The following is a 26,388-nucleotide window of genomic DNA, read 5'->3' as shown; positions in this document are numbered from 1 at the left end:
CATAAAATGCTTCCAGTAAAAGAGGACAGTAAGTCTAAGCATCTTATTTATTAACAGGAGTGAACAAATAGGGAAAAGCCTCAGGAAAATGAAGTCTTCTACTGCTTCCTATAAAACATATGCAACTTTTGTTGTATTTTGTAAATTGATGGTTTTGAATTGTTAGTTTATTCCCTTTGCTTATTTTCCTCTTGGGCTATTCAAACTGTAAGGTGTTTCACATCATAAAGATATCACTGTTTATGTCCTTGGCAAAAAGATATTTTAAAATTATTTTTCCTGTGCATCAAGGAGATGTCACTGGAGTTGGAATGTTGACTAACCAAGGAAGCTTTTCTTCATTGCATTGTCTCAGGGGCCATTTGAATTTGTTGGATATTTTTCCCCTTAATGTCCATTTCATTCCTCTCCATCCCTCTCTCTCTCTCTCTCTTTCCCTCTCTTTCATGCTTTTTATAGTTCTTTAAATATGGAACAGAAAGTGGCTATACCAAAAAGAAACCCCAAGTTTATTGTTCCATGGGAAGCTTATGAACTGGAATTTCTGGGGACCATTTATACATTCTTGAGGAGAAAGATAATCTGATCTGACCAGCTTGAGTTGCAATCACTTATGGCCTAAGGAGGGTGGAGCTGGGTGAGAAATGCATAGTAATAACACAGCTCAGGGGGCCATGGTGTATGTCTGTGCCTGTGCCTTGTGGAGTGAGAGCAGTTCTTAAAGTAGAGGCACCTGGACTCAAATATTAAGATGACTTATAATACAGAGGCCAGAATTCAATCAACAGATGGAACTAAGAAGGTGATCTGATATAATTCACAGGAAGCCTTTGCAGCTCAATTCATGTGCATGGAACAACATGGAAGGAGAGATTCTCTGTGTATTGAAGTTTTAACTGTAGCAGGGAGGCCACTTTTTCCTCAGCATCCTCTGACACCATCTCTAATTACTCCCCCTTTTGCTTATTTCTCTGCCCCACTGGCTTCCTTGTTTGGATCTGAATACATGGAACAAGCATTTTCCTCATGTCCGTTCCTTCTGCGAGGCACACACTTCTCCTATTATCTTACTAGCTCTTTCTTTTTCTTTCTTGAGCTATCTGTTCAATTATCACCTTGTTTGTTGCCTTTACCAGCACTCAGTGCAAAATAACACCTCCTACTACTCTCTCCTTTATACCTGGTTTTCTTTTCTTCATAGCATCTATCACCATATGACATATTATATAATATTTTATTTGCATATCATCTTTCACCATCCTTGTATTGTGGGAGATTGGTTTTTTAGCACTCTCCACTTATTGCCTTCATGTGCTGGGAACATGGTTGGCACTCAATACATAGTTCTCAAATGTATGAAAGAATACATTAAAACTCTAGAATATATGACCTCTTTGGAAATATGCTGAGAATGGGACAAAAATTCCTAGTCAGAGATGAAATGGATTATACCCTCAAAGAGAACTTACCTATAAATAAAATATTAACATTAATTTCTTAAGGGATAAATAGAAATTGCAGTATTTCAGCTATGTGAGTTATGCCAGTTTGTGTGAAAATTAGTCACGTTATTTTCCTTTTTCCTGATAGTCGCCTCTACCCCATGGGACCAGGTAACAATACACAAATTTCAGAATTTCTTCTTCTGGGACTTTCAGAGGAACCAAAACTGCAGCCCCTCATATTTGGGATTTTTCTCTCCATGTATCTGATCATTGTGTTTGGAAACCTGCTCATTATCTTGGCCGTCAGCTCAGACTCCCACCTCCACACCCCCATGTACTTTTTCCTCTCCAATCTGTCCTTTGTAGACATCTGTTTCACCTCTACCACCATCCCAAAGATGTTGTGGAATATTCAGACCCAGAGCAAAGTCATAACCTATGAAGGCTGCATCACCCAGATGTATTTTTACATTTTCTTTGGAGAATTAGATGACTTCCTCCTGACAGTGATGGCCTATGACTGCTTTGTGGCCATCTGCCACCCTTTGCACTACATGGTCATCATGAACCCCCGGTTCTGTGGACTGCTGGTTCTGATATTCTGGGTAATGATTGCTATGTATTCCTTGTTACACAGCTTAATGGTGTTGCAATTGTCCTTCTGTCCAGATGTGCAAATCCCCCACTTTTTCTGTGAACTGAATCAGGTGGTACAACTTTCCAATTCTGACAACTTTTTAAATAACATGGTGATCTATTTTGCAGCTGTCCTGATGGGTGTTGGTCCTTTTGCTTGTATCCTTTACTCTTACTCTAAAATAGTTTTCTGCATACGAGGAATCTCATCAGCTCAGGGGAAGTATAAAGCATTTTCCACCTGTGTGTCTCACCTCTCGGTTGTCTCCTTATTTTATTGTACGGCCTTAGGAGTGTACCTTAGCTCTGCTGCTACCCACAGCTCACTCTCAAGTGCAACAGCCTCGGTGATGTACACTGTGGTCACACCCATGCTGAACCCCTTCATCTACAGTCTGAGAAATAAAGACATAAAGAGGGCTCTGAAGAGACTCTATCTGATGCCAAGTATAAAATGGCCAATTGTACTAGGGGTGATGAAGTGCCCTTGATTGCATAACTCAAAGCCTCGGAATGAGAAATTGTGATTCTTTGATCATTGTAAAATAAAATTTGCTCCTTCTACTTATTTCCTGGGATTTATTATTTTTTTGATTCAGCTTCTTTATACAATTTTAGTAACTCTCTTTATTAAGCTTTATCCTCAGTCTGATATATAGGCAGTTTTTGTTTTTTCTACTTCTAAATTTTCCTACCTTTGGATCAAAAATGTTTGGAAATTCCATTTCTTGGATGGAGAGCATAGATTCATTAATAATAGTTACTTCTCAAATGACATGTGTCATCCCAAGTAATTTTCTCCTGTTTCCCTGAAGGAATAGTCATGAGTTGCATTACTCATATAAAAAATACACTTAACAACCAAGACAATTTATATTATTTTTATTATGGTTAGTTTATCCAGAGATATAGAAAAATTACTTTAAAGTTATAGGAGGATTTTTGGCTATACAGAGGGTTGGAGGCCCTAACCCTCTTGTTGTTCAAGGGTCAGCTTGTGTGTGTGTGTGTATATATATATATATATATATTTTTTTTTTTTTCTCAAATGCACTGGCAGAGGAGCAACCCATGAAAACCACAGTCACCTGAAATCAGAGAAAGAAAATAATAGCACAGGGAACTCCTCTCAATACTCTGTAATGATCTATATGGGAAAAGAATCTAAAAAAGAACAGATATATATATATATATATCCATATATATATGATACATTTTGCTGTACATCAGAAACTAACACAATATTGTAAATCAACTATAATAATTTGTTTTAAGAAAAGAAAATGACAGTTTTCCAGAAACCAATCTTAATGTCATGGAAGATTGTGATCAGACAAGCAGAGAATTCGAGATAATGTCAGGAAGTTACTCAACAAGCTGCAAAAAAGATAGGCAATACATCTTTGACACTGGTCTTAGCAATATTTTTGTATATATCTCCTCAGGCAAGGGAAATAAAAATAAATAAATGGACTACATCAAACTAAAATCTTTGCACAGTGAAGGAAACCACCAACAAAACGAAAAGACAACCTACTCATGGGAAAAGATATTTACAAATTATATATCCAATAATGGGTTGTTATCCAAAAATAGAAATGATTCAATCAATTCAATATTAAAAAACAAACAACCCTAATAAAAATGGGCAGAAGACACTCAATAGACATTTTTCTAAGGAAGACATACAGATGTTCACTTGAAAAGACTGTGTATTCTGCTGTTTTGGGATGTGGTGTCCCATAGATAATTATTAAGTCAAATGGTCTGTTGTTCCATTTAAGACCTCTGTCACTGTACTGATTTTAAGCCTAGATGATCTGTCCATAAATGTAAGTGGGGTGTTAAAGTCCCCTACAATAATTCAATTATTGTCAATTTCTCCCTTTATGTCCGTTAATATTTGTGTTGTATATTTAGATGCTCCTGTATTTAGTACATATATGTTAAAAAGTGTAATATTCTCCTCCTCTCCTCTTTAGTACATATATGTTAAAAAGTGTAATATTCTCCTCTTATCATTTGAGAATGCCCTTCTTGGTCTTTTCTTATAGACTTTGTTTAAAGTCTATTTTTTTCTGATATGAGTATTGTTATCCCCACTTTCTTGTTGTTTCCGTTTACATTAAATATCTTTTTTCATCCCCTCACTTTCAGTCTGTGTGTGTCTTTAGCTCTGAAGTCTCTTGAAAGCAGCATATTGAAGGGTCTTTTTTTTTTTTTTAATCCAATCAGTTACCCTATGTCTTTTTATTGGACCACTTAGTCCATTGAAAGTTAAGGTGATTATTGATAGGCATGTACTTATTGCCATTTTGTTACTTGCTTTCTGTTTGTTTTTATAGTTCTTCTCTTATTCATTTTGTTTCTTCCTTTGTGATTTGATGATTTTTAGTGATACGCTTGTGTTCCTTTCTCCCTAGTTTTTGTGTATCTATTGTAGGTTTTTGATGTATGGTTACCACGAGGTTTGTATATGTTGACCTATGACTATATCTACTTTTTAAAACAGGTTGTCCTTTAAGTTGAAACACATTCTAATAGGACTACATTTTTACTCCCTTCCTCCACATTTTGTGTTTTTAATGTCATATTTGCCATCTCCCTGTTCATTCCCTTACTTCTTATTGTAGTTATAGTTAATTTTGCAATTATTTTTTGCCTTTTAAATCTTCATACTAGCTGAAGTGGTTGATCCTCATCCTTTTCTATATGTTTGCCTTTACCAGTGAGATTTTCTCGTTCTTACAGATTCTTACCATTTGTTATGACTTTTTCTTTCCTTCTTAAAAAAAACCCTATATCATTTTTTTAGGGTAGGTTTAGTATTGATAAATTATTTAGTCTTTGCTTGTCTGAAAATTTCTTTATATCTCCTTCAATTCTAAATGATAATCTTGCTCCCTAGAGTGCCCTAGTTTGCAGGTTTTTCCCTCACAGCACTTTAAATATATCATGCCACTCCATTCTCACCTGCGAAGTTTCTGCAAAAAAAAAAAAAAAAAAAAAAAAAAAAATTAGCTGATAGACTTTTGGGACTCCCTTGTACACAACAGTTTTCTTGTGCTGCCTTTAGAAACATATATCTTTAATTTTCCCATTTTAATTGATATATCTTGGTGCAGGTCCAGTTGCTGTCATTTTTTTGGGGAGACCTATTTGCTTCCAGTACCTGAATATCTGCTTCCTTATTCAGGTTTGGGAGGTTTTCAGCCATAATTTCATCAAATACATTTTGACCACCTTCTCTCTCTCTCTTCTCCTTTTGGGACCCCCAAATTATGTGAATATTGGTATTCTTAGTGTAGTCCAATAGATCCCTCAAACTATTCTCATTTTTAATTTGTTTTCACTTTGCTGACTGTATGGGTGATTTCCATTATTCTATATTCCAGATAACTTATGCATTCTTCTGTATCACCTGGTGTGCTATTAAATACTTCTAGTTGTTTCATTTCAGTTATTGTATTCTTTAGTTCTATTATTTTAGTATTTTCTAGTTCTGTGTTAAAATTATCACTATGTTCATTAATTCTTTCCCTAATTAGTTAGCAATCTTATTACTAATGTACTGAATTTTTTATCAGTAAATCGTTTATTTGTTTCACTAGTTGTTTTTTCACTGCTGTTCTCTTGCTCTTTCCATCTATTTATTTATTTATTTTTTAACATCTTTATTGGAGTATAATTGCTTTACAATGTTGTGTTATTTTCCACTGTATAACAAAGTGAATCAGCTATACATATAAATATATCCCCATATCCCCTCCTTGCATCTCCCTCCCACCCTCCCTATCCCACTCCTCTAGGTGGTCACAAAGCACAGAGCTGATCTCCCTGTGCTATAAGACTGCTTCCCACTAGCTATCTATTTTACATTTTGTAGTGTATATATATCAGTGTCACTCTCTCACTTTGTCCCAGCTTACCCTTCCCCCTCCCTGTGCCCTCAGATCCATTCTCTACGTCTGCATCTTTATTCCTGTCCTGCTCTTAGGTTCTTCACAACCATTTTTTTTTTTTAGATTCCACATATATATGTCAGCATATGGTATTTGTTTTTCTCTTTCTGACTTACTTCACTCTGTATGACAGACTCTAGGTCCATCCACCTCACTGCAAATAACTCAATTTCGTTTCTTTTCAAGGCTGAGTAATATTCCATTGTACATATGTGCCACATCTTCTTTTTTTTTAACATCTTTATTGGAGTATAATTGCTTAACAATGGTGTGTTAGTTTCTGCTGTATAACAAAGTGAATCAGTTATACATATACATATATCCCCATATCTCTGCCCTCTTGCATCTCCCTCCCTCCCACCTTCCCTATCCCACCCCTCTAAGTGGTCACAAAGCACTGAGCTGATCTCCCTGTGCTATGCAGCTGCTTCCCACTAGCTATCTATTTTACATTTGGTAGTGTAAATATGACAAAGCTACTCTCTCACTTTGTCCCAGCTTACTCTTCCCCTTCCCCGTGTCCTCAAGTCCATTCTCTATGTCTGTGTCTTTATTTCTGTCCTGCCCCTAAGTTCATCAGAATGGAGAGATATGTGTTAGCATATGGTATTTGTTTTTCTCTTTCTGACTTACTTCACTCTGTATGACAGACTCTAGGTCCATCCACCTCACTACAAATAACTCAATTTCCTTTCCTTTTATGGCTGAGTAATATTCCATTGTATATATGTGCCACATCTTTTTTATCCATTTATCTGTCGATGGACACTTAGGTTGCTTCCATGTCCTGGCTATTGTAGATAGTGCTGCAATGAACATTGTGGTACAAGACTCTTTTTGAATTACGGTTTTCTCAGGATATATGTCCAGTAGTGGGATTGATGGGTCATATGGTAATTCTATTTTTAGTTTTTTAAGGAACCTCCATGCTGTTCTCCATAGTGGCTGTATCAATTTACACTCCCACCAACAGTGCAAGAGGGCTCCCTTTTCTTCACACCCACTCCAGCATTTAGTGTTTGTAGATTTTTTGATGATGGTCATTCTGATCAGTGTGTGGTGATACCTCACTGTAGTTTTGATTTGCATTTCTCTAATTATTAGTGATGTTGAGCAGGCTTTCATGTGTTTATTGGAAATCTGTATATCTTCTCTGGAGAAATGTCTATTTAGGTCTCCTGCCCATTTTTGGATTGGGTTGTTTTTTTCATATTGAGCTGCATGACCTGCTTGTATATTTTGGAGATTAATCCTTTGTCATTTGTTTTGTTTGCAAATATTTTTTCCCATTCTGAGTGTTTTCTTTTCATCTTGTTAAGGGTTTCCTTTGTTGTGCAAAAGCTTTTAAGTTTCATTAGGTCCATTTGTTTATTTTTGTTTTTATTTCCATTTCTCTAGGAGGTGGGTCACCATATTAACAAATTGAAGGAGAAAAACAATATGATCATCTCAATAGATGCACAAAAAGCTTTTGACAAAATTCAACACCTATTGATGATAAAAACTGTCCAGAAAGTAGGCATAGAGGGAACTTACCTCAACATAATAAAGGCCATATATGACAAACCCACAGCGAACATCATTCTCAACGGTGAAAAACTGAATCCATTTCCTCTAAGATCAGGAACAAGACAAGGTTGCCCACTCTCACCACTATTATTCAACATAGATTTGGAAGTTTTAGCCACAGCAATAAGAGAAAAAAAGCAAATAAAAGGAATCCAAATCGGAAAAGAAGAAGTAAAACTCACTGGCTGCAGATGACATGATACTATACATACAGAATCCTAAAGATGCTACCAGAAAACTACTAGAGCTAATCAATGAATTTGGTAAAGTAGCAGGATACAAAATTCATGCACAGAAACCTCTTGCATTCGTATACACTAGTGATGAAAAATCTGAAAGTGAAATTAAGGAAACACTCCCACTTACCATTGCAACAAAAAGAATAAAATACCTAGGAATAAACCTACCTAAGGAGACAAAAGACCTGAATGCAGAAAACTATAAGACACTGATGAATGAAATTAAAGATGATACAAACAGATGGAGAGATATACCATGTTCTTGGATTGGAAGAATCAACATTGTGAAAATGACTATACTACCCAAAGCAATCTACAGATTCAAAGCAATCCCTTTCAAACTACCAATGGCATTTTTCACAGAACTAGAACAAAAAATTTCACAATTTGTATGGAGACACAAAAGACCCCAAATAACAAAAGCAATCTTGATCATGAAAACCAGAGCTGGAGGAATCAGGCTCCCTGACTTCAGACTATACTACAAAGCTACAGTAATCAAGACAGTATGGTCCTGGCACAAAAACATAAATATAGATCAATGGAACAGGATAGAAAGCCTGGAGATAAACCCACACACATATGGTCACCTTATCTTTGATAAAGTAGGCAAGAATATACAATGGAGAAAAGACAGCCTCTTCAATAAGTGCTGCTGGGAAAACTGGACAGCTACATGTAAAAGAATGAAATTAGAACACTCCCTAACACCATACACAAGAATAAACTCAAAATGGATTAAAGTCCTAAATGTAAGGCCTGACACTATAAAACTCTTAGAGGAAAACATAAGCAGAACACTCTGACATAAATCACAGCTCTTTCAATTTAGACACATTTCTCTGTCTTTTAATTTTGCTTAACTTTCTCTCTCTGTATGCTACTATGTGCCATGGTTACCTTTCACAGTGTTGAAGTGGTGTCATTCTGTGGGTGCAGCCATATAAAGTTGGTGTGTGCCCAGCGGCTTTGGCAGAAGAACTGGATTTGAAGGTATCACAATTCATGCCTTTCCTTAGGGTGTACTGGTAGTGATCATCTTGATAGGAGGTGAGGCTGGAGGTGGAGGGGTTAGGGCTGGAACCAGATGTGGGATAGGGCTTCACCTTTCCTTAGTGGCCATTACTGGTCTAACAGGGATGGGGCCAGGTCCCAAGTTGCTAGAAAAGAAGTCCTGAGGGTCAGGTCTGAGCTGATTCTGTTCCCCTTCAGTGTGTGGTCCCCCCATCTCAGCACCAGCACCCTCGCCCCAGAGGGGAGCAGTGCTGGAGCAAGAGAGGCTGGTGTGGGGCACTCTGCATGGACTGGGGCATGGACCCTCTTGGCCTGAGCAGGTCCTGAGATAAAGACTGCCTCTGATGTACTGCCTGTGTAAGCATCACCAATGATTGCCCCTGCCCTGCTCAGAAACCCCTTTCCACATAGTCACATGGGGTTTATTCCTGTGATACAAGGATGGTCCAACATAAGCAAATCAATAAATGCAATACACAACAGTTATTGAATTAAAGGTAAATATATGGTTATCACAATAGATGCAGAAAAAGCATTTGACAAAAATTCAACCTCTTTTTATGACAACTCTACCAAAGTCAGTATAGAATAATGTACCTCAACAGTAAAAAGACAGTATATGACAAGTCCACAACTAACATCATACTGAATGATGAAATGTTGAAAGCTTTTACTTTATGATCAGAAACAAGACAGGAGTGCCCACTCTCACCACTTCTATTCAATATAGTACTGAAAGTCCTAGACAGCATAATTAGGCAAGAAAATAAAGGCAGCCAAATTGAAAAGAAAGAAATAAAATTGTCCTTGATTGCAGATGATATGGTATTATATATAGGAAATAAATTCTTCTTCAAAAATCATTAGAACTAATAAACAAAGAAAGTTGCAGGGAGGAAAATCAATATGTAAAAATCAGTTGTGTTTGTATATACTAAAAATGAACAATATAGAAAAGAAATTAAGAAAACAATCTTAATTACAAGAGCATAAAAATGAAAGAAAATATACTTAGGAATCAATTTAATCAATAAATTCATACATCTGTACACCTAAAAGTTTAAGGCAGTTCATTAAAGATGTTGAAGAAGGCACAAATAAGTGAAACAGTCATATGTTCATGGGTCAGAAGAATTAATATTGTTAAAAGTTCATATTACTCAAAGAATGTATAGTTCCAATACAATCCTTATCAAAATTCCAATGGCACTTTTCATGGAAATAGAAAAAAATCAATTCTAAATTTTGTATGGAACACCAATATCCTTGCGTAGCCAAAGAAATCCTGAGCGGTGAGGAAAAGAGATGGAGTCATCACACTTCCTGATTTCAAACCATACTACAAAGCTATAGTAATCAAAACAATATGGTACTTGCATAAAAGCATACACATAAACCAATGGCATGTAATTGAGAACCCAGAAATAAACCCAAACATATATGGTCAACTAATATTTGACAAAGGTGACTTTTCTAAAAATTTGTCCATTTCTTCCAGCTTGTCCATTTTATTAGCTTACAGTTGCTTGTAGTAATCTCTCATGATCCTTTGTATTTCTGCAGTGTCCGTTGTTACTTCTCCTTTTTCATTTCTAATTCTTTTAATTTGAGTCTTCTCCCTTTTTTTCTTGATGAGTCTGGCTAATGGTTTATCAATTTTGTTTATCTTCTCAAAGAACCAGCTTTTAGTTTTATTGATCTTTGCTATTGTTTCCTTCATTTCTTTTTCATTTATTTCTGATCTAATCTTTATGATTTCTTTCCGTCTGCTAACTTTGGGGTTTTTTTGTTCTTCTTTCTCTAATTGTTTTAGGTGTAAGGTTAGGTTGTTTATTTGAGATGTTTCTTGTTTCTTGAGGTAGGACTGTATTGCTATAAACTTCCCTCTTAGAACTGCTTTTGCTGCATCCCATCCCAGGTTTTGGGTCATCGTGTTTTCATTGTCATTTGTATCTAGGTATTTTTTTATTTCCTCTTTGATTTCATCAGTGATCTCTTGGTTATTTAGTAGTGTATTGTTTTGCCTCCATGTGTTTGCATTTTTTACAGATATTTTCCTGTAATTGATATCTAGTCTCATAGCGTTGTGGTTGTGGTCAGAAAAGATACTTGATACAATTTCAATTTTCTTAAATTTACCAAGGCTTGATTTGTGACCCAAGCTATGATCTATCCTGGAGAATGTTCCATGAGCACTTGAGAAGAAAGTGTATTCTGTTGTTTTTGGATGGAATGTCCTATAAATATCAATTGAGTCCATCTTGTTTAATGTGTCATTGAAATTAAAGATGATACGAACAGATGGAGAGATATACCATGTTGTTGGACTGGAAGAATCAACATTATGAAACTGACCATATTACCCAAAGCAATCTACAGATTCAAAGCAATCCCTATCAAACCACCAATGACATTTTTCACAGAACTAGAACAAAAAATTTCACAATTTGTATGGAAACACAAAAGACCCCAAATAGCCAAAGCAATCTTGATAATGAAAAACGGAGCTGGAGGAATCAGGTTCCCTGACTTCAGACTATACCACAAAGCTACAGTAATCAGACAGTATGGTACTGGCACAAAAACAGAAATACAGATCAATGGAACAGGATAGAAAGCCCGGAGATAAACCCATGCACATATGGTCACCTTATCTTTGACAAAGGAGGCAAGAATATACAATGGAGAAAAGACAGCCTCTTCAATAAGTGGTGCTGGGAAAACTGGACAGCTACACGTAAAAGAATGAAATTAGAACTCCCTAACATCATACACAAAAATAAACTCAAAATGGATTAAAGACCTAAATGTAAAGCCAGACACTATAAAACTCTTAGAGGAAAACTTAGGCAGAACACTCTATGACATAAATCACAGCAAGATCCTTTTTGACCCAACTCCTAGAGAAATAGAAATAAAAACAAAAATAAACAAATGGGATCTAATGAAACATAAAAGCTTTTGCACAGCAAAGGAAATCATAAACAAGATGAAAAGACAACCCTCAGAATGGGAGAAAATATTTGCAAATGAAGAAACTGACAAATGATTAATCTCCAAAATATACAAGCAGCTCAATATCAAAAAACAAACAACCCAATCCAAAAATGGGCAGAAGACCTAACTAGACATTTCTCCAAAGAAGATATACAGATTACCAACAAACACATGAAAGGATGCTCAACATCACTAATCATTAGAGAAATGCAAATCAAAACTACAATGAGGTGTCACCTCACACCGGTCAGAATAACCATCATCAAAAAATCTACAAACGGGCTTCCCTGGTGGCGCAGTGGTTGAGAATCTGCCTGCCAATGCAGGGGACGCGGGTTCAAGCCCTGGTCTGGGAAGATCCCACATGCCGCGGAGCAACTGGGCCCGTGAGCCACAACTACTGAGCCTGCGCGTCTGGAGCCTGTGTGCCACAACAAGAGAGGCCGCGACAGTGAGAGGCCCGCGCACAGCGATGAAGAGTGGCCCCCGCTTGCCACGACTAGAGAAAGCCCTTGCACAGAAACGAAGACCCAACACAGCCAAAAATAAATAAATAAATTTATAAAAAAAAAAAAAAATCTACAAACAATAAATGCTGGAGAGGGTGTGCAGAAAAGGGAACCCTCTTGCACTGTTGGTGAGAATGTAAATTGATACAGCCACTATGGAGAACAGTATGGAGCTTCCTTTAAAAACTAAAAATAGAACTGTCATATGACCAGCAATCCCACTGCTGGGCATATACCCAGAAAAAATCATCGTTCAAAAAGAGTCATGTACCACAATGTTCATTTCAGCACTATTTACAATAGCTAGGACATGGAAGCAAGTGTCCATCGACAGATGACTGGATAAAGAAGATGTGGCACATATATACAATGAAATATTACTCGCCATAAAAAGGAACAAAATTGAGTTATTTGTAGTGAGGTAGATGGACTTAGAGTCTGTCAAACAGAGTGCAGTAAGTCAGAAAGAGAAAAACAAATACCGTAAGCTAACACATATATATCGAATCTAAAAAAAAAAAAGGTTCTGAAGAACACAGGCAAAGGACAGGAATAAAGATGCAGACCTAGAGGATGGACTTGAGGACATGGGGAGGGGGAAGTGTAAGCTGGGACGAAGTCAGAGAGTGGCATGGACATATATACACTACCAAATGTAAAATAGATAGCTAGTGGGAAGCAGCCACATAGCACAGGGAGATCAGCTGGGTGCTTTGTGACCACCTAGAGGGGTGGGATAGGGAGGGTGGGAGGGAGATGCAAGAGGGAGGGGATATGGGGATATATGTATACATATCGCTAATTCACTTTGTTGTACAGCAGAAACTAACACAACAATGTAAAGCAATTATACTCCAATACAGATGTTAAAAAAAGAAAAAATAAAAGATATGTGCAGAAAAAAAAAATAGAGGACAAAATGTTACCCAACACGTGAAGATAAGGAGGGGATCTATGTGTATTCACAAGATTCTTTGAAATGAAAATTAATAAAATACAAGGAACAGAATGTGAACAATGGACTTCCTGTGTCTTAAAGTCTCAGCAGCAGCAGGGAGGGAACCTCTTTCTTCAATCCTCTCTGACACCATCTCTCACCACTCCCCCTGTACTCATTGCTCACCACACTGGCTACATTTTGAGCCTTGAACATCTGAAACAACACCTTCCTCGGGGCTTTTGCACTGGATCTTTCCTCTGCAGAGCACATACCCAGATAGCCTCCTGTCTTCCACCCAGTTTGGCATGAGGCCTTTGCTCAAATGTCACCTTGTTTTTAGGTCGTCCTGAACTCCCAGTAAAAATAACACACCCATCCATTTTTTATACTTGCTTTTTTTCCCACATAGTATTGTAATTGTAGCATGTCACTAATGCTCACTCTCCTAACATTTAATCATGTTATTTAAAATTTTCATTCCTAGCTACCACCACCACCACTTGGGACCAAGGAATGATATCCAAATTTCAAATTTTCTTCTTCTGGTGTTATCAAATGAACAAGAATTTCAGCCCCTCATATTTGGGCTTTTCCTCTCCATGTACCTGATCACTGTGTTTGAAAACCTGCTCATCATCCTGGCCGTCAGCTCAGACTCCCACCTCCACACACCGATGTACTTCTTCCTCTCCAACCTGTCCTTTGTAGACATCTGTCTCATCTCTACCACTATCCCAAAGATGCTGTGAATATACACACAGAAAGCAATGTTATAACCTATACAGGTTGCATCACCCAGATGTATTTTTCCACACTCTTTAGAGGTTGTGACAACTTTCTTCAGGCTGTGGTGGCTGATGAACAGTTCTTGGTCATATGTCACCCCCTGCACTACAATGTCATCATGAACCCCTGGCTCTATGGACTGCTGTTGCTGATGTCCTGGATCTAGAGTGTCTTAAATTCCTTGTTACAAAGCTTAATGTTGTTGTGGCTGTCCTTCTATACATACTTGGAAATCCCCCACTTTTTCTGTGATCTCCACCAGCTGGTCAAATTTGCTTGTTCTGATACTTTTCTTAACGACATCGTGTTGTATTTTTCTACTGGGCTGCTGGCTGGTGGTCCTCTAGTATCCTTTACTCTTACTCTAAGATTGTTTCTTTCTAGAATCTCATCAGCTCATGGGACATATAAAGCATTTCCACCTGTGCATCTCACCTCTCAGTTGCCTCCCTGTTTATTGTTCATTCCTAGGAGTGTACCTTATCTATGCTGCTACCCACAGCTCACACTCAGTAGCAGTAGCCTCAGTGATGTACAGTGTTGTCACACCCATGCTTCATCTACAGTCTGTGGAACAAAGACATAAAAGGGGCTCTGAAGAGATTCTATGGGATGACAGGTATAAAGTGGAAAACTGTTCTGGAGGTGAAGAAGTGCCCTTGATTGTAGGACTCAAAGCCTTGGAACAAGAAATTGTGATTTTTTGATGAGTGTGGAATAGAATTTTCTCCCATTTATTTCCTGGGATTTCTATTTCTTTGAATTCAACTCTTCTATACAATTTTGGTAACTCACTTTATTAAGCTTTCTGCTCTGTCTGATATATAGGAAGTTTTTCTTTTGGTCCATTTTCCTACATTCCATTCCCAAAGTTTTTCTCAACCTTGGATCAGAAATATTTGGAAATTTCCATATCTTTTCATGGGACAACTTGGATTGCTTAAAAATAATTTATTCTCAAATGACATATATATCATGCCCCATAATTTTTCCTCATTTTCCTGAAAGAATAATCATGAGTTGTCTTACTCATATGAATAAAATTGCTTTTGGCATATAAGTCCATTTATGTAATTTAATTGTGGAGGAATTTCACTTTGGGACTTTTATTCTGTTTTACATCACTACCTTAACTGCTCTTCTTGATAATGTAGACTGTATCATGGACCCCTTTAGCCCCAGCCTATTGATAGTGATGCTATAGGCTAGGAATTCCTGGGGCACTTGGCTGGGTCCATAATGCTTTTGATTCTTGTCTGAGCCAAAATTTTGGCTGAACCAGCCCTTGTGCTGTTGTCGCTGTTGTTTTAACTTCAATTTAATTGGCATGACATTATATTAGTTTCAGGTGTACAACAGTAGTTATTTGATATTTCTGTATATCACAAACTAATCACCACAATAAATCAAGTTAGCATTCATCACCATACATAGTTACACATTTTTCACATAAGTATTTTCAAGATCCCCTCTCCTGGCTACGTTAAAACATAAGATACAGTTTTATTGATGATAACCCCCATGCTGCACATTACATTCCCATGACTTACTCATTTTATAACTGAAGTTTGTACCTTGTGACACCATTTACCCATGTTTGCCCACTCCCCACCTCCCAGCTTAGGCAACTATCAATCTGTTCTCTATTATTTCCACATGTTTGTGCTTTTGTTTTTTTCTTTTTTCTTTTAGATTCCACATAAAAGTGAGATCATATGGTGTTTATCTTTTTCTGTCTGACTTACTTCACTTAGCTAAATGCCCTAAGATCCACTCATGTGTTGCAAATGGCAAGGTATTCATTCTTTCTTATGGCCAAATTTTATATATATATATATAATATATATATATATATTATATATATATTATATATAATATATATACATATATTATATTATATATATATTATATATATATATATACACACACACACATACATATATAAATATATAAATATAAAACACCTTTATCCATTCATCTACCTATGGACATTGTTTGTTTTCCAGTTTACCCATTGTAAATAAAGCTGCAGTGATCATGGGGGTACACATATCTTTTCAAAACGAGCGTTTTTTACTTCACTCAGTATGACAATCTCTAGGTTCATCCATGTTGCTACAAATGGTATTATTTCATTCTTTTATATAGTTGAGTAATACAAAGAAAGACAAATAGCATATGATATTGCTTATAGTGAAATCTAAAAAAATGGTACAAATGAACTTCTCTACAAAACGAAATAGAGTCACAGATGGTGAAAACAAAGTTATGGTTACCAGGGGGAAGAGGGGTGAGGGATAAATTGGGAGATTGGGATTGATATATACACACTACTATATGTAAAATGGATAACTAATAAGGACCTACTCTACAGCACAGGGAACTCTACTTGATACTCTGTAATGACCTATATTGGAAAAGAATCTAAAGAAGAGTGGCCGTATGTATATGTATAACTGATTCACTTTACTATACACCTATAACTAACACAATATTGTAAATCAACTCTACTTTGATAAAAATGTTTTTAAAAATTTAAAAAATGAATAAATGAAAAAAATTAGCATTTTTTTTCCTTTGGAGAAATACCCAGAAATTGGATTGCTGGATCATATGCTGGTTTTGTTTTAATGTATTGAAGAACCTCCATATAGTTTTCCATAGTGACTACAGGAATTTACATTCCTTCCAAGAGTGCACAAGTGTTTCCTTTTATACCCATTCTCACCAATACTTGTTAGTGCTTATGTTTTGTTTTGTTTTTTTAATTAATTAATTTATTTATTTATTTTTGGCTGTGTTGGGTCTTCGTTTCTGTGCGAGGGCTTTCTCCAGCTGTGGCGAGCGGGGGCCACTCTTCATCGCGGTGAGCGGGCCTCTCACTGTAGCGGCCTCTCCCGTTGCGGAGCACAGGCTCCAGACGCGCAGCAGTCGTGGCTCACGGGCTTAGTTGCTCCGCAGCATGTGGGATCCTCCCAGACCAGGGCTCGAACCCGTGTCCCCTGCATTGGCAGGCAGATTCTTAACCACTGCGCCACCAGGGAAGCCCAGTGCTTATGTTTTTATACTAGCCATTCGAACAGGTGTGAGGTGATATTTCATCATGGTTTTGATTTACATTTACCTGATGGCTAGTGATGTTTAGCATCGTTTCAGGTACCCATTGACCTTCTGTATGTCTTCATTGGAAAAATTCAGATATGCTTCCCGTGGTTAATCAGATTGTTTAGGATTTTGCCATTGAGTTGTACGAATTTTTAAATTTTGTTTATCTTCTCAGAGAACGAGCTTTTAGTTTTATTGATCTTTGTTATTGTTTCCTTCATTTCTTTTTCATTTATTTCTGATCTGATCTTTATGATTTCTTTCCTTCTGCTAACTTTGGGGTTTTTTTGTTCTTCTTTCTCTAATTGCTTTAGGTGTAAGGTTAGGTTGTTTATTTGAGATGTTTCTTGTTTCTTAAGGTAGGATTGTATTGCTATAAACTTCCCTCTTAGAACTGCTTTTGCTGCATCCCATAGGTTTTGGGTCATCGTGTTTTCATTGTCATTTGTTTCTAGGTATTTTTTGATTTCTTCTTTGATTTCTTCAGTGATCTCTTGGTTATTAAGTAGTGTATTGTTTAGCCTCCATGTGTTTGTATTTTTTACAGATTTTTTCCTGTAATTGATATCTAGTCTCATAGCATTGTGGTCGGAAAAGATACCTGATAGGATTTTAATTTTCTTAAATTTACCAAGGCTTGATTTGTGACCCAAGCTATGATCTATCCTGGAGAATGTTCCATGAGCACTTGAGAAGAAAGTGTATTCTATTGTTTTTGGATGGAATGTCCTATAAATATCAATTAAGTCCATCTTGTTTAATGTGTCATTTAAAGCTTGTGTTTCCTTATTTATTTTTCATTTTGGATGATCTGTCCATTTGTGAAAGTGGGGTGTTAAAGTCCCCTACTATGATTGTGTTATTGTCGATTTCCCCTTTTATGGCTGTTAGTATTTGCCTTATGTATTGAGGTGCTCCTATGTTGGGGGCATAAATATTTACAATTGTTATATCTTCTTCTTGGATTGATCCCTTGATCATTATGTAGTGTCCTTCTTTGTCTCTTGTAATAGTCTTTGTTTTAAAGTCTATTTTGTCTGATATGAGAATTGCTACTCCAGCTTTCTTTTGATTTCCTTTTGCATGGAATATCTTTTTCCATCCCTCACTTTCAGTCTGTGTGTGTCCCTAGGTCTGAAGTGGGTCCCTTGTAGACAGCATATATACGGGTTTTATTTTTGTATCCATTCAGCCAGTCTATGTCTTTTGGTTGGAGCATTTAATCCATTTACATTTAAGGTAATTATCAATATGTATGTTCCTATTACCATTTTCTTAATTGTTTTGGGTTTGTTATTGTAGGTCTTTTCCTTCTCTTGTGTTTCCTGCCTAGAGAAATTCCTCTAGCATTTGTTGTAAAGCTGGTTTGGTGGTGCTGAATTCTCTTAGCTTTTGGTTATCTGTAAAGTTTTTAATTTCTCTGTCAAATCTGAATGAGATCCTTGCTGGATAGAGTAATATTGGTTGTAGGTTTTTCTCTTTCATCACTTTAAATATGTCCTGCCACTCCCTTCTGGCTTGCAGAGTTTCTGCTGAAAGATCAGCTGTTAACCTTATGGCGATTCCCTTGTATGTTGTTTGTTGTTTTTCCCTTGCTGCTTTTAATATTTTTTCTTTGTATTTAGTTTTTGATTGTTTGATTAATAGGTGTCTTGGTGTGTTTCTCCTCGGATTTATCCTGTATGGGACTCTCTGTGCTTCCTGGACTTGATTGACTATTTCCTTACCCATATTAGGGAAGTTTTCAACTATAATCTCTTCAAATATTTTCTCAGTCCCTTTCTTTTTCTCTTCTTCTTCTGGGACCCCTATAATTCGAATGTTGGTGCATTTAATATTGTCCCAGTGGTCTCTGAGACTGTCCTCAATTCTTTTCATTCTTTTTCCTTTATTCTGCTCTGCAGTAGTTATTTCCACTATTTTATCTTCCAGGTCACTTATCCGTTCTTCTGCCTCAGTTATTCTGCTATTGATTCCTTCTAGAGCATTTTTAATTTCATTTATTGTGTTGTTCATGATTGTTTGCTCTTTAGTTCTTCTAGGTCCTTGTTAAAAGTCTCTTGTATTTTCTCCATTCTATTTCCAAGATTTTGGATCATGTTTACTATCATTATTCTGAATTCTTTTTCAGGTAGACTGCCTATTTCCTCTTCATTTGGTAGGCCTGGTGGGTTTTTACCTTGCTCCTTCATCTGCTGTGTGTTTCTTTGTCTTCTCATTTTGCTTAACTTACTGTGTTTAGGGTCTCCTTTTTGCAGGCTGCAGGTTCGTAGTTCCCGTTGTTTTTGGTGTCTGCCCACAGTGGCTAAGGTTGGTTCAGTGGGTTGTGTAGGCTTCCTGGTGGAGGGGACTAATGCCTGTGTTCTGGTGGATGAGGCTGGATCTTGTCTTTCTGGTGGGCAGGTCCACGTCTGGTGGTGTGTGTTGGGGTGTCTGTGACCTTATTATGATTTTAGGCAGCCTCTCTGCTAATGGGTGGGGTTGTGTTCCTGTCTTGCTAGTTGTTTGGCATAGGGTGTCCAGCACTGTAGCCTGCTGGTCCTTGAGTGGAGCTGGGTCTTGGCATTGAGATGGAGATCTCTGGGAGATTTTTGCTGTTTGATATTACGTGGAGCTGGGAGGTGCTGGTGGACCAATGTCCTGAACTAGGTGCTCCCACCTCAGAGGCACAGCCCTGACGCCTGGCTGGAGCACCAAGAGCCTGTCATCCACACGGCTCAGAATAAAAGAGAGAAAAAAAAAAAAGAAAGAAAAAGATAAAATAAAATAATTAAAATAAAAAACAAAAAATAATTATTAAAAAATAATTTAAAGTAATTTTTAAAAAAGAAAGAACAACCAAACCAAAAAATAAATCCACCAATGATAACAAGCACTGAAAACTATACTAAACAAAACAAAACTGAACAAAAAAAAAACGGACCAACAGAACCCTAGGACAAATGGTAAAAGCAAAGCTATACAGACAAAATCACACACAGAAGCATACACATACACACTCACAAAAAGAGAAAAACGAAAAAAAAAACTTATATCATTGCTCCCAAAGTCCACCTCCTCAATTTCGGGTGATTCGTTGTCCATTCAGGTATTCCACAGATGCAAGGTACATCAAGTTGACTGTGGAGATTTACTCAGCTGCTCCTGAGGCTGCTGGGAGAGGTTTCCCTTTCTCTTCTTTGTTCACACAGCTCCCGGGGTTCAGCTTCGGATTTGGCCCCGCCTCTGCGTGTAGGTCGCCTGAAGGCATCTGTTCTTTGCTCAGACAGGACGGGGTTAAAGGAGAAGTTGATTTGGGGGCTCTGGCTCCCTCAGGCCGGGGGGAGGGAGGGGTACGGAGTGCAGGGTGAGCCTGTGGCGGCAGAGGCTGGCGTGACATTGCACCAGCCTGAGGCACGCTGTGTATTCTCCCGGAGAAGTTGTCCCTGGATCACGGGACCCTGGCAGTGGCAGGCTGCACAGGCTCCCGGGAGGGGAGGTGTGGATAGTGACCTGTGCTTGCACACAGGCTTCTTGGTAGCGGCAGCAGCAGCCTTAGCATCTCATGCCCATCTCTGGGGTCCGCGCTGATAGACGCAGCTCACGCCCATCTCTGGAGCTCCTTTAAGCAGTGCTCTTAATCTCCTCTCCTTGCGCACCAGGAAACAAAGAGGCAAGAAAAAGTCTCCTGCTTCTTCAGCAGCTCCAGACTTTTTCCCAGACTCCCTCCTGGCTAGCTGTGGTGCACTAGCCCCCTTTAGGCTGTGTTCACACAGCCAACCCCAGTCCTCTCCCTGCAGCCGACCGAAGCCCGAGCCTCAGCTCCCAGCCCCCGCCCGCCCCAGCGGGTGAGCAGACAAGCTTCTCGGGCTGATGAGTGCAGGTCGGCACCGATCCTCTGTGCGGGAATCTCTCCGCTTTGCCCTCCGCACCCCTGTTGCTGCACTCTCCTCCATGGCTCCGAAGCTTCCCCCCTCCGCCACCCGCAGTCTCCACCTGTGAAGGGGTTTCCTAGTGTGTGGAAACCTTTCCTCCTCCACAGCTCCCTCCCAGAGGTGCAGGTCCCATCCCTATTCTTTTGTCTGTTTTTTTTCTTTTGCCCTAGCCAGGTACGTGGGAAGTTTCTTGCATTTTGGGAGGTCTGAGTTCTTCTGCCAGCATTCAGTACGTGTTCTGTAGGGGTTGTTCCACATGTAGATGTATTTCTGATGTATTTGTGGGGAGGAAGGTGATCTCCACGTCTCACTCTTCCACCATCTTGAAGCTCCTCCTTCTCATATTGCAGTTTTGTACATTTTTGCATCACTTACTCTGTCAATCTGTTTCAGCACATGTATAATAAAGGGTTATTATGTCTTCCTGGAGAACTGGCACTTTTTATCTGTATGTAATGCCCCTCTTTCTCACTGATAATTTTCCTTGTTCTGAAGTCAGCTTTGTGTGATATTAATAGTTATTTTAAATTAATAGCCTGGTCATTCAAGAATCTCTCCTGTATCTGAGAATTGTTTTGATGATTGCTTTCTCTCTTCACAATGTGTTTTCTCTTACCTTTTAGTATGCCGTCTAATTTTTGGTTGAAAACCAGATGTATCAGGTAATTTGAGGCAAAGAGGTCTTTAGTGTGAGGTTTTATGTGTCCTTAAACAGGAGTTACAGTATGTTTAATGCTTGTCATAGCTGTAAGTATCAGGAGCTTCAATAACCTCTAGTGCCCTTGAATTTTTCTTCCTGGTGTTTGAGTAGTCCCAGAAGCTCCTTCTTTTTTTTTTTTTTTAAGGTTTAATTTATTTATTTATGGCTGTGTTGGGTCTTCGCTTCCGTGCGAGGGCTCTCTCCAGTTGCGGCAAGTGGGAGCCACTCCTCATCACGGTGCACGGGCCTCTCACTATTGCGACCTCTCCTGTTGTGGAGCACAGGCTCCAGACGCACAGGCTCAGCAATTGTGGCTCACGGGCCCAGTTGCTCCGCAGCATGTGGGATCCTCCCAGACCAGGGCTCGAACCCGTGTCCCCTACATTGGCAGGCAGACTCTCAACCACTGCACCACCAGGGAAGCCCCCAGAAGCTCATTCTTGAGTAGAGTCTATGTCTTGCAGCTCTCTGTTTTAATCCACTGTTACTATATTGGGACCCTTATGATATATGGTGGTAAGGTATTTGGGATGGAATATGTTCTATTACGTTATGATTAAGCCTGCAAAGTTTTGGTGGAACAGACTGTGCATAGGACTGTTTCTATGGACTGGACTATGAAAATCAGAGAAAGTTCTCAGCCTTTCTTTTTTTCCTTTTTTTTTTAATCAGAGAGGAAAGCTGAAAAGGGCTGGAGTTGCATAATTGCTTTCTCTAATCAGATAAAGCTTTGGCAAGCTAGCTTCCTTTGAGAAATAGCCTAAGATACAAAGAACAAAATGCACTGTGTATATATCAAAATATTTCCCTGTTTGCTGCATGAAGCATGAAGCAATTTTTTTTTTTTAATCTTTATGGTAAGAACATGGTTTGGTTCCTGCAGGAAGAATTCATGAATTGTGGGTGGCCCGCTAAGACTGGGTTCTGCAGACCTTTTAATTCTCAAGCTAGTTTACACTGTGTCTTCAGCAATTTATGTGTTCCTACAGTTTACTGGCTCGAGTGCCTTCTGCTCCTGGTTTATTCCACAAAGGCAATTTTTAGGAGAGTAGGGCAAGTGTAAGTGGGTGCAGGTGGCTGCAGCAAAGAGGAGAGTGGGTTGGGCCTTTAATGTTTCAAGGAGTTGAGTTTGGGTATTCAAGGTTTGACCCTCCTATCCACTGGCACAAAGAGAAAAGAGGCATGTGACTACCTTTGTAACTTGATTGCCTATTGCATACCAAGAAGGGTGAGTGGGTATCTAAAACCAATTAACACTCACACATCAAAAATGGAATCAGTGTCTTTATTAAAAGTTCGCTTTTGATGATTGTTGACTGAATTATGCCACATCTCACAAGAGTTTGAATAGCCATTTGAAAAGCACAAGCAACATGTTATAATTAAGACGAGGAAGTCTTGAAAAAAGCATTCCAATTCCAGTCATCCTAAGGAGTTGGAGAAATCCAGGAAAATATGTCAGTGGGGTTCCAGAACTCAATTCAATTACCTTAGTAATGTTATTCATTATTTTCATTTGTTTTCTCATGTGTTGAGCTATTGGTGGCCCCTTGCCATGTTGTTTACCCACAGGCAGCAAGCAATCCTTTAAGGGAACAGAACTTTCCCTGGGTGGCCAATAGTCTAAAGCCAACTAGTCAACAGCCACCATGGCTGCCAGGGAGTTCCTCTTCATGGAAAGTCTCTAAAATGTTAGTTGCCTGCTGCATGTGTTTAGAATGTTTCAGATATTTCTTGACTGAGATCAGTGATGTGAGTTTGTTGAATGGCATTGTGTGTACCCTGGGCAATGCCAGTGACTCTCAGGACAGTGAGTGAAATTGGTAGGAAAACGGCACATTTGTGTTGGGAAGGGCCACATCGTGTTATGAAGGAGGATGCCCCAAATAAAATATTGACATCCAGGGTACAGAGTATAGGTGGTGTTAGGAGGAAGGTCCGGTGGTGGGATATGAGTGTTTGTTACTGGAAACTCTTACAGTAAACAAAAGGATTGTTGAGAATGACCATTTGACAGAAAAGTCTCGTGCAGAAAGGCCTCTATTTATAAGGTGTCACTAAGCCTGAGGATCAGAACAAAGTAATGGGCCCATGTACCGAGGTGGGTGGGTGGGAGGGTCTAACTAATGCCTCAAACAGCAGGAAGACTCATTTAGAAGTTAACACGGTTTGTCTAAGGAAGCCATTCTAGCTTCTATGAGGGCTGTATCCTGGGGTCATAAGAAGTAAAAGTGCCGCTGAATGCCTTTTTCGAGAGCCCAGTGTCTTGAGGGTTTTTTTAATTTGTTTTTGAGAAATGAGTAGGTCACATCAGTGTCTTGGTGAGTCCTTCCGTTTTGGCTTCACCAGTGGCATGTCTAATAGGATAAGTGAGGAATATGTCTATATAAGTATATCCCATGGTCAGAGCATAGCAGGTGGTCCTGCTGAGGGGATGAAGGGTCCTATTAAGTCTATTTTCCATCAGCTGTAGGGACCCCTTCCTCAGCCTGGAAATTATGTCCACTGATTATACTACTAGGGGCATTTTTTTCCTTATCAGGTAAACTTGGCAGTTAGTAAATTAGCCATGGCAGAGGAGGGGAGTCCCTTGCATTCTGCCTACAGCTTTAGGGTAGAGGTCTCTCAATGGTTTCACATTTCATGGGCCCACAGGGCCAAGATTAATACCATCAGGTCTGGAAGGTTTCATACGTGCAGTTAGGAGTGACCTTGATTGGGTAACTGTGAGGCAAGATATTCCCAGAGTTCTTTATTCCAGAGCAGTGATAAGGAGTTAGATAAGGAGTTCTTGTCACTACTGGTGGGACTGGATAGCAAGATCACTGACAACGGTCACAGGCTCTGTGAAAATGTGCAGATGAGTTTGACTATTTGCCAGGGCATCCTGTAGTGCTAGTGTGCTTGCTGGAATTTGAGCGGATGCTTGGGTGCAGTTTTTATCAGGGATATCTTGTTTGATCGGGGGCAGAACCTGCCATTCTCTCCAGTGGACTCCATCAGGTGTGGTGGTAGCACATGGTCTATAAAGTATATGAACTCTCATGGTCCTTCATGTGATCCTAAGCGACTCTTCAAATGGCCAATGAGTCTAGAAAAGGGGTGACCTCCTCCAGAACAACTGCATTACTCAGAAGGGAACACACTTCCTCCTGTAGTTGAGATGTGCCAGAGGTCCCATTTTTGGCTTTATCCTGTAGGTACCATTGTCTTTACAATGAGGAAGCCTCTGTGGTGAAAAAAGCCTGAGGGATCCTGGCTTCATGACCCAAGACAAAATGGAAAGCTGGCTAGAAAATAAGCAAGTAAGCAAGTAGAAAGTAAGTAAGCAAGTAGAGACGATAATTATGGGACACCTGGGATTGTTGCAGCTGAGAGGTATGTGCCCATGACATGGGTTTGACCGCTGTTTCTTCCACCATCTCAGCTCACAGCCCCCTGGTGTTGCCACAGAGAAATTTTCCAGAGTGGGGCAGGTGTGGACTTCTAAAAATGTTTGCCAGTAGGAGGCACAGAGTAGGCTTGAGCTGGAAAATGTAGAGCTGGAAATGGCCTTAAGATGAGCCTGGAAAAGATATGATGCTGATGATCATGAATTAGGATGTTCCCAGGCAGATTCCACTTGGGGAGACTGTGGGATACACCTTTATGTTTCAGAACCATAGTACTTCCAAAGATCTGACCGTGGAACCTAACTTAAACTCAAAAGATCTGGGAGCCCTCTCACTCCACTCCTGTTATGAGATGAGGGCCAGTGCAGCCCTATAGGGTGTTTTCTAAAATGAGATTTCAAGAGAAGCCTGTTGAGGACTGAGTTCTTCTTCCTGGCCCTTCAATTCTTCGTAAATAGTACCAAAAGGTGGTGGAAATAACTGTTGCACATGTAAAAACCAAGATTCAGCAAAGTTTAACATTTTCCTAGCATGTGAGAGCATTGTTTTTGTTTCTTGTTAATTATTTTAAGTACGTATATATACCATATTTTAAGTGTAGTCGTGAGTTCTCACAAATGTACAGTAACGCTACCATCAAAAGATGGGTTATACTCCATCACCCCAAAAGAACATTTTTTTGATGCCCCTTTCTACCAAACCCCTTCAACACTGACTGATGTTTTCGGTCCCTATGTATACCTTTCCAGAATGTACCATAAATAGAACATACTGCCACTTGAGTCATCTGTGAAATTTGATGCCATATTTTCTTTCAAAGTGAGTAATTTCTTGCAGTGTTATTCTTCTTTTTAAAAATATTTATTTATTTGGCTGTGTCAGGTCTTAGTTGCAGCATATGGGCTCTTCAGTTGCAGCACGCAGGATCTTTAGTTGCGGCACGTGGGATCTAGTTCAATGACCAGGGATTGAACCTGGGCCCCTTGCATTAGAAGCGCAGAGTCTTAGCCACTGGACCACCAGGGAAGTCCCTTGCAGTGTTCTTCTGAGTTTAAAATTTTGACAAGTGTTCAGTTAAGTTGGTGGCATACATTAGGCTTTCAAAACTGAGATTCCATTACTGTGAGCTCTGTAAGTTTGGGTAATAACCTCTTCTACCATGGTTAACCTTCTCGTTGTT

General features: G+C 38.9%; 1 protein-coding gene and 1 pseudogene across 1 annotated transcript; both read left to right on the top strand.

The window, feature by feature from the left end:
* The first annotated feature begins 1,603 nt into the window (after positions 1-1,603).
* LOC132363985 (olfactory receptor-like protein OLF4) lies at positions 1,604-2,572 on the top strand. The gene has a single exon (XM_059919720.1). The coding sequence runs from the start codon at positions 1,604-1,606 to the stop codon at positions 2,570-2,572; it is 969 nt and encodes a 322-aa protein (XP_059775703.1).
* Positions 2,573-13,910: 11,338 nt separating this feature from the next.
* LOC132363466 (olfactory receptor 7A10-like) lies at positions 13,911-14,760 on the top strand (annotated as a pseudogene).
* The last annotated feature ends 11,628 nt before the right edge of the window (positions 14,761-26,388 follow it).

This window comes from Balaenoptera ricei, chromosome 3, assembly GCF_028023285.1.
Source record: "Balaenoptera ricei isolate mBalRic1 chromosome 3, mBalRic1.hap2, whole genome shotgun sequence".
NCBI classification, from domain to species: Eukaryota; Metazoa; Chordata; class Mammalia; order Artiodactyla; family Balaenopteridae; genus Balaenoptera; species Balaenoptera ricei.
The sequence above is the reverse complement of the archived record's forward strand: the minus strand, read 5'-3'. Positions and strand labels throughout refer to the sequence as shown.

Excerpts from the sequence above, each read along its gene's own strand:
- LOC132363985 (XM_059919720.1), top strand. The coding sequence starts at position 1,604 with ATGGGACCAGGTAACAATACACAAATTTCAGAATTTCTTCTTCTGGGA.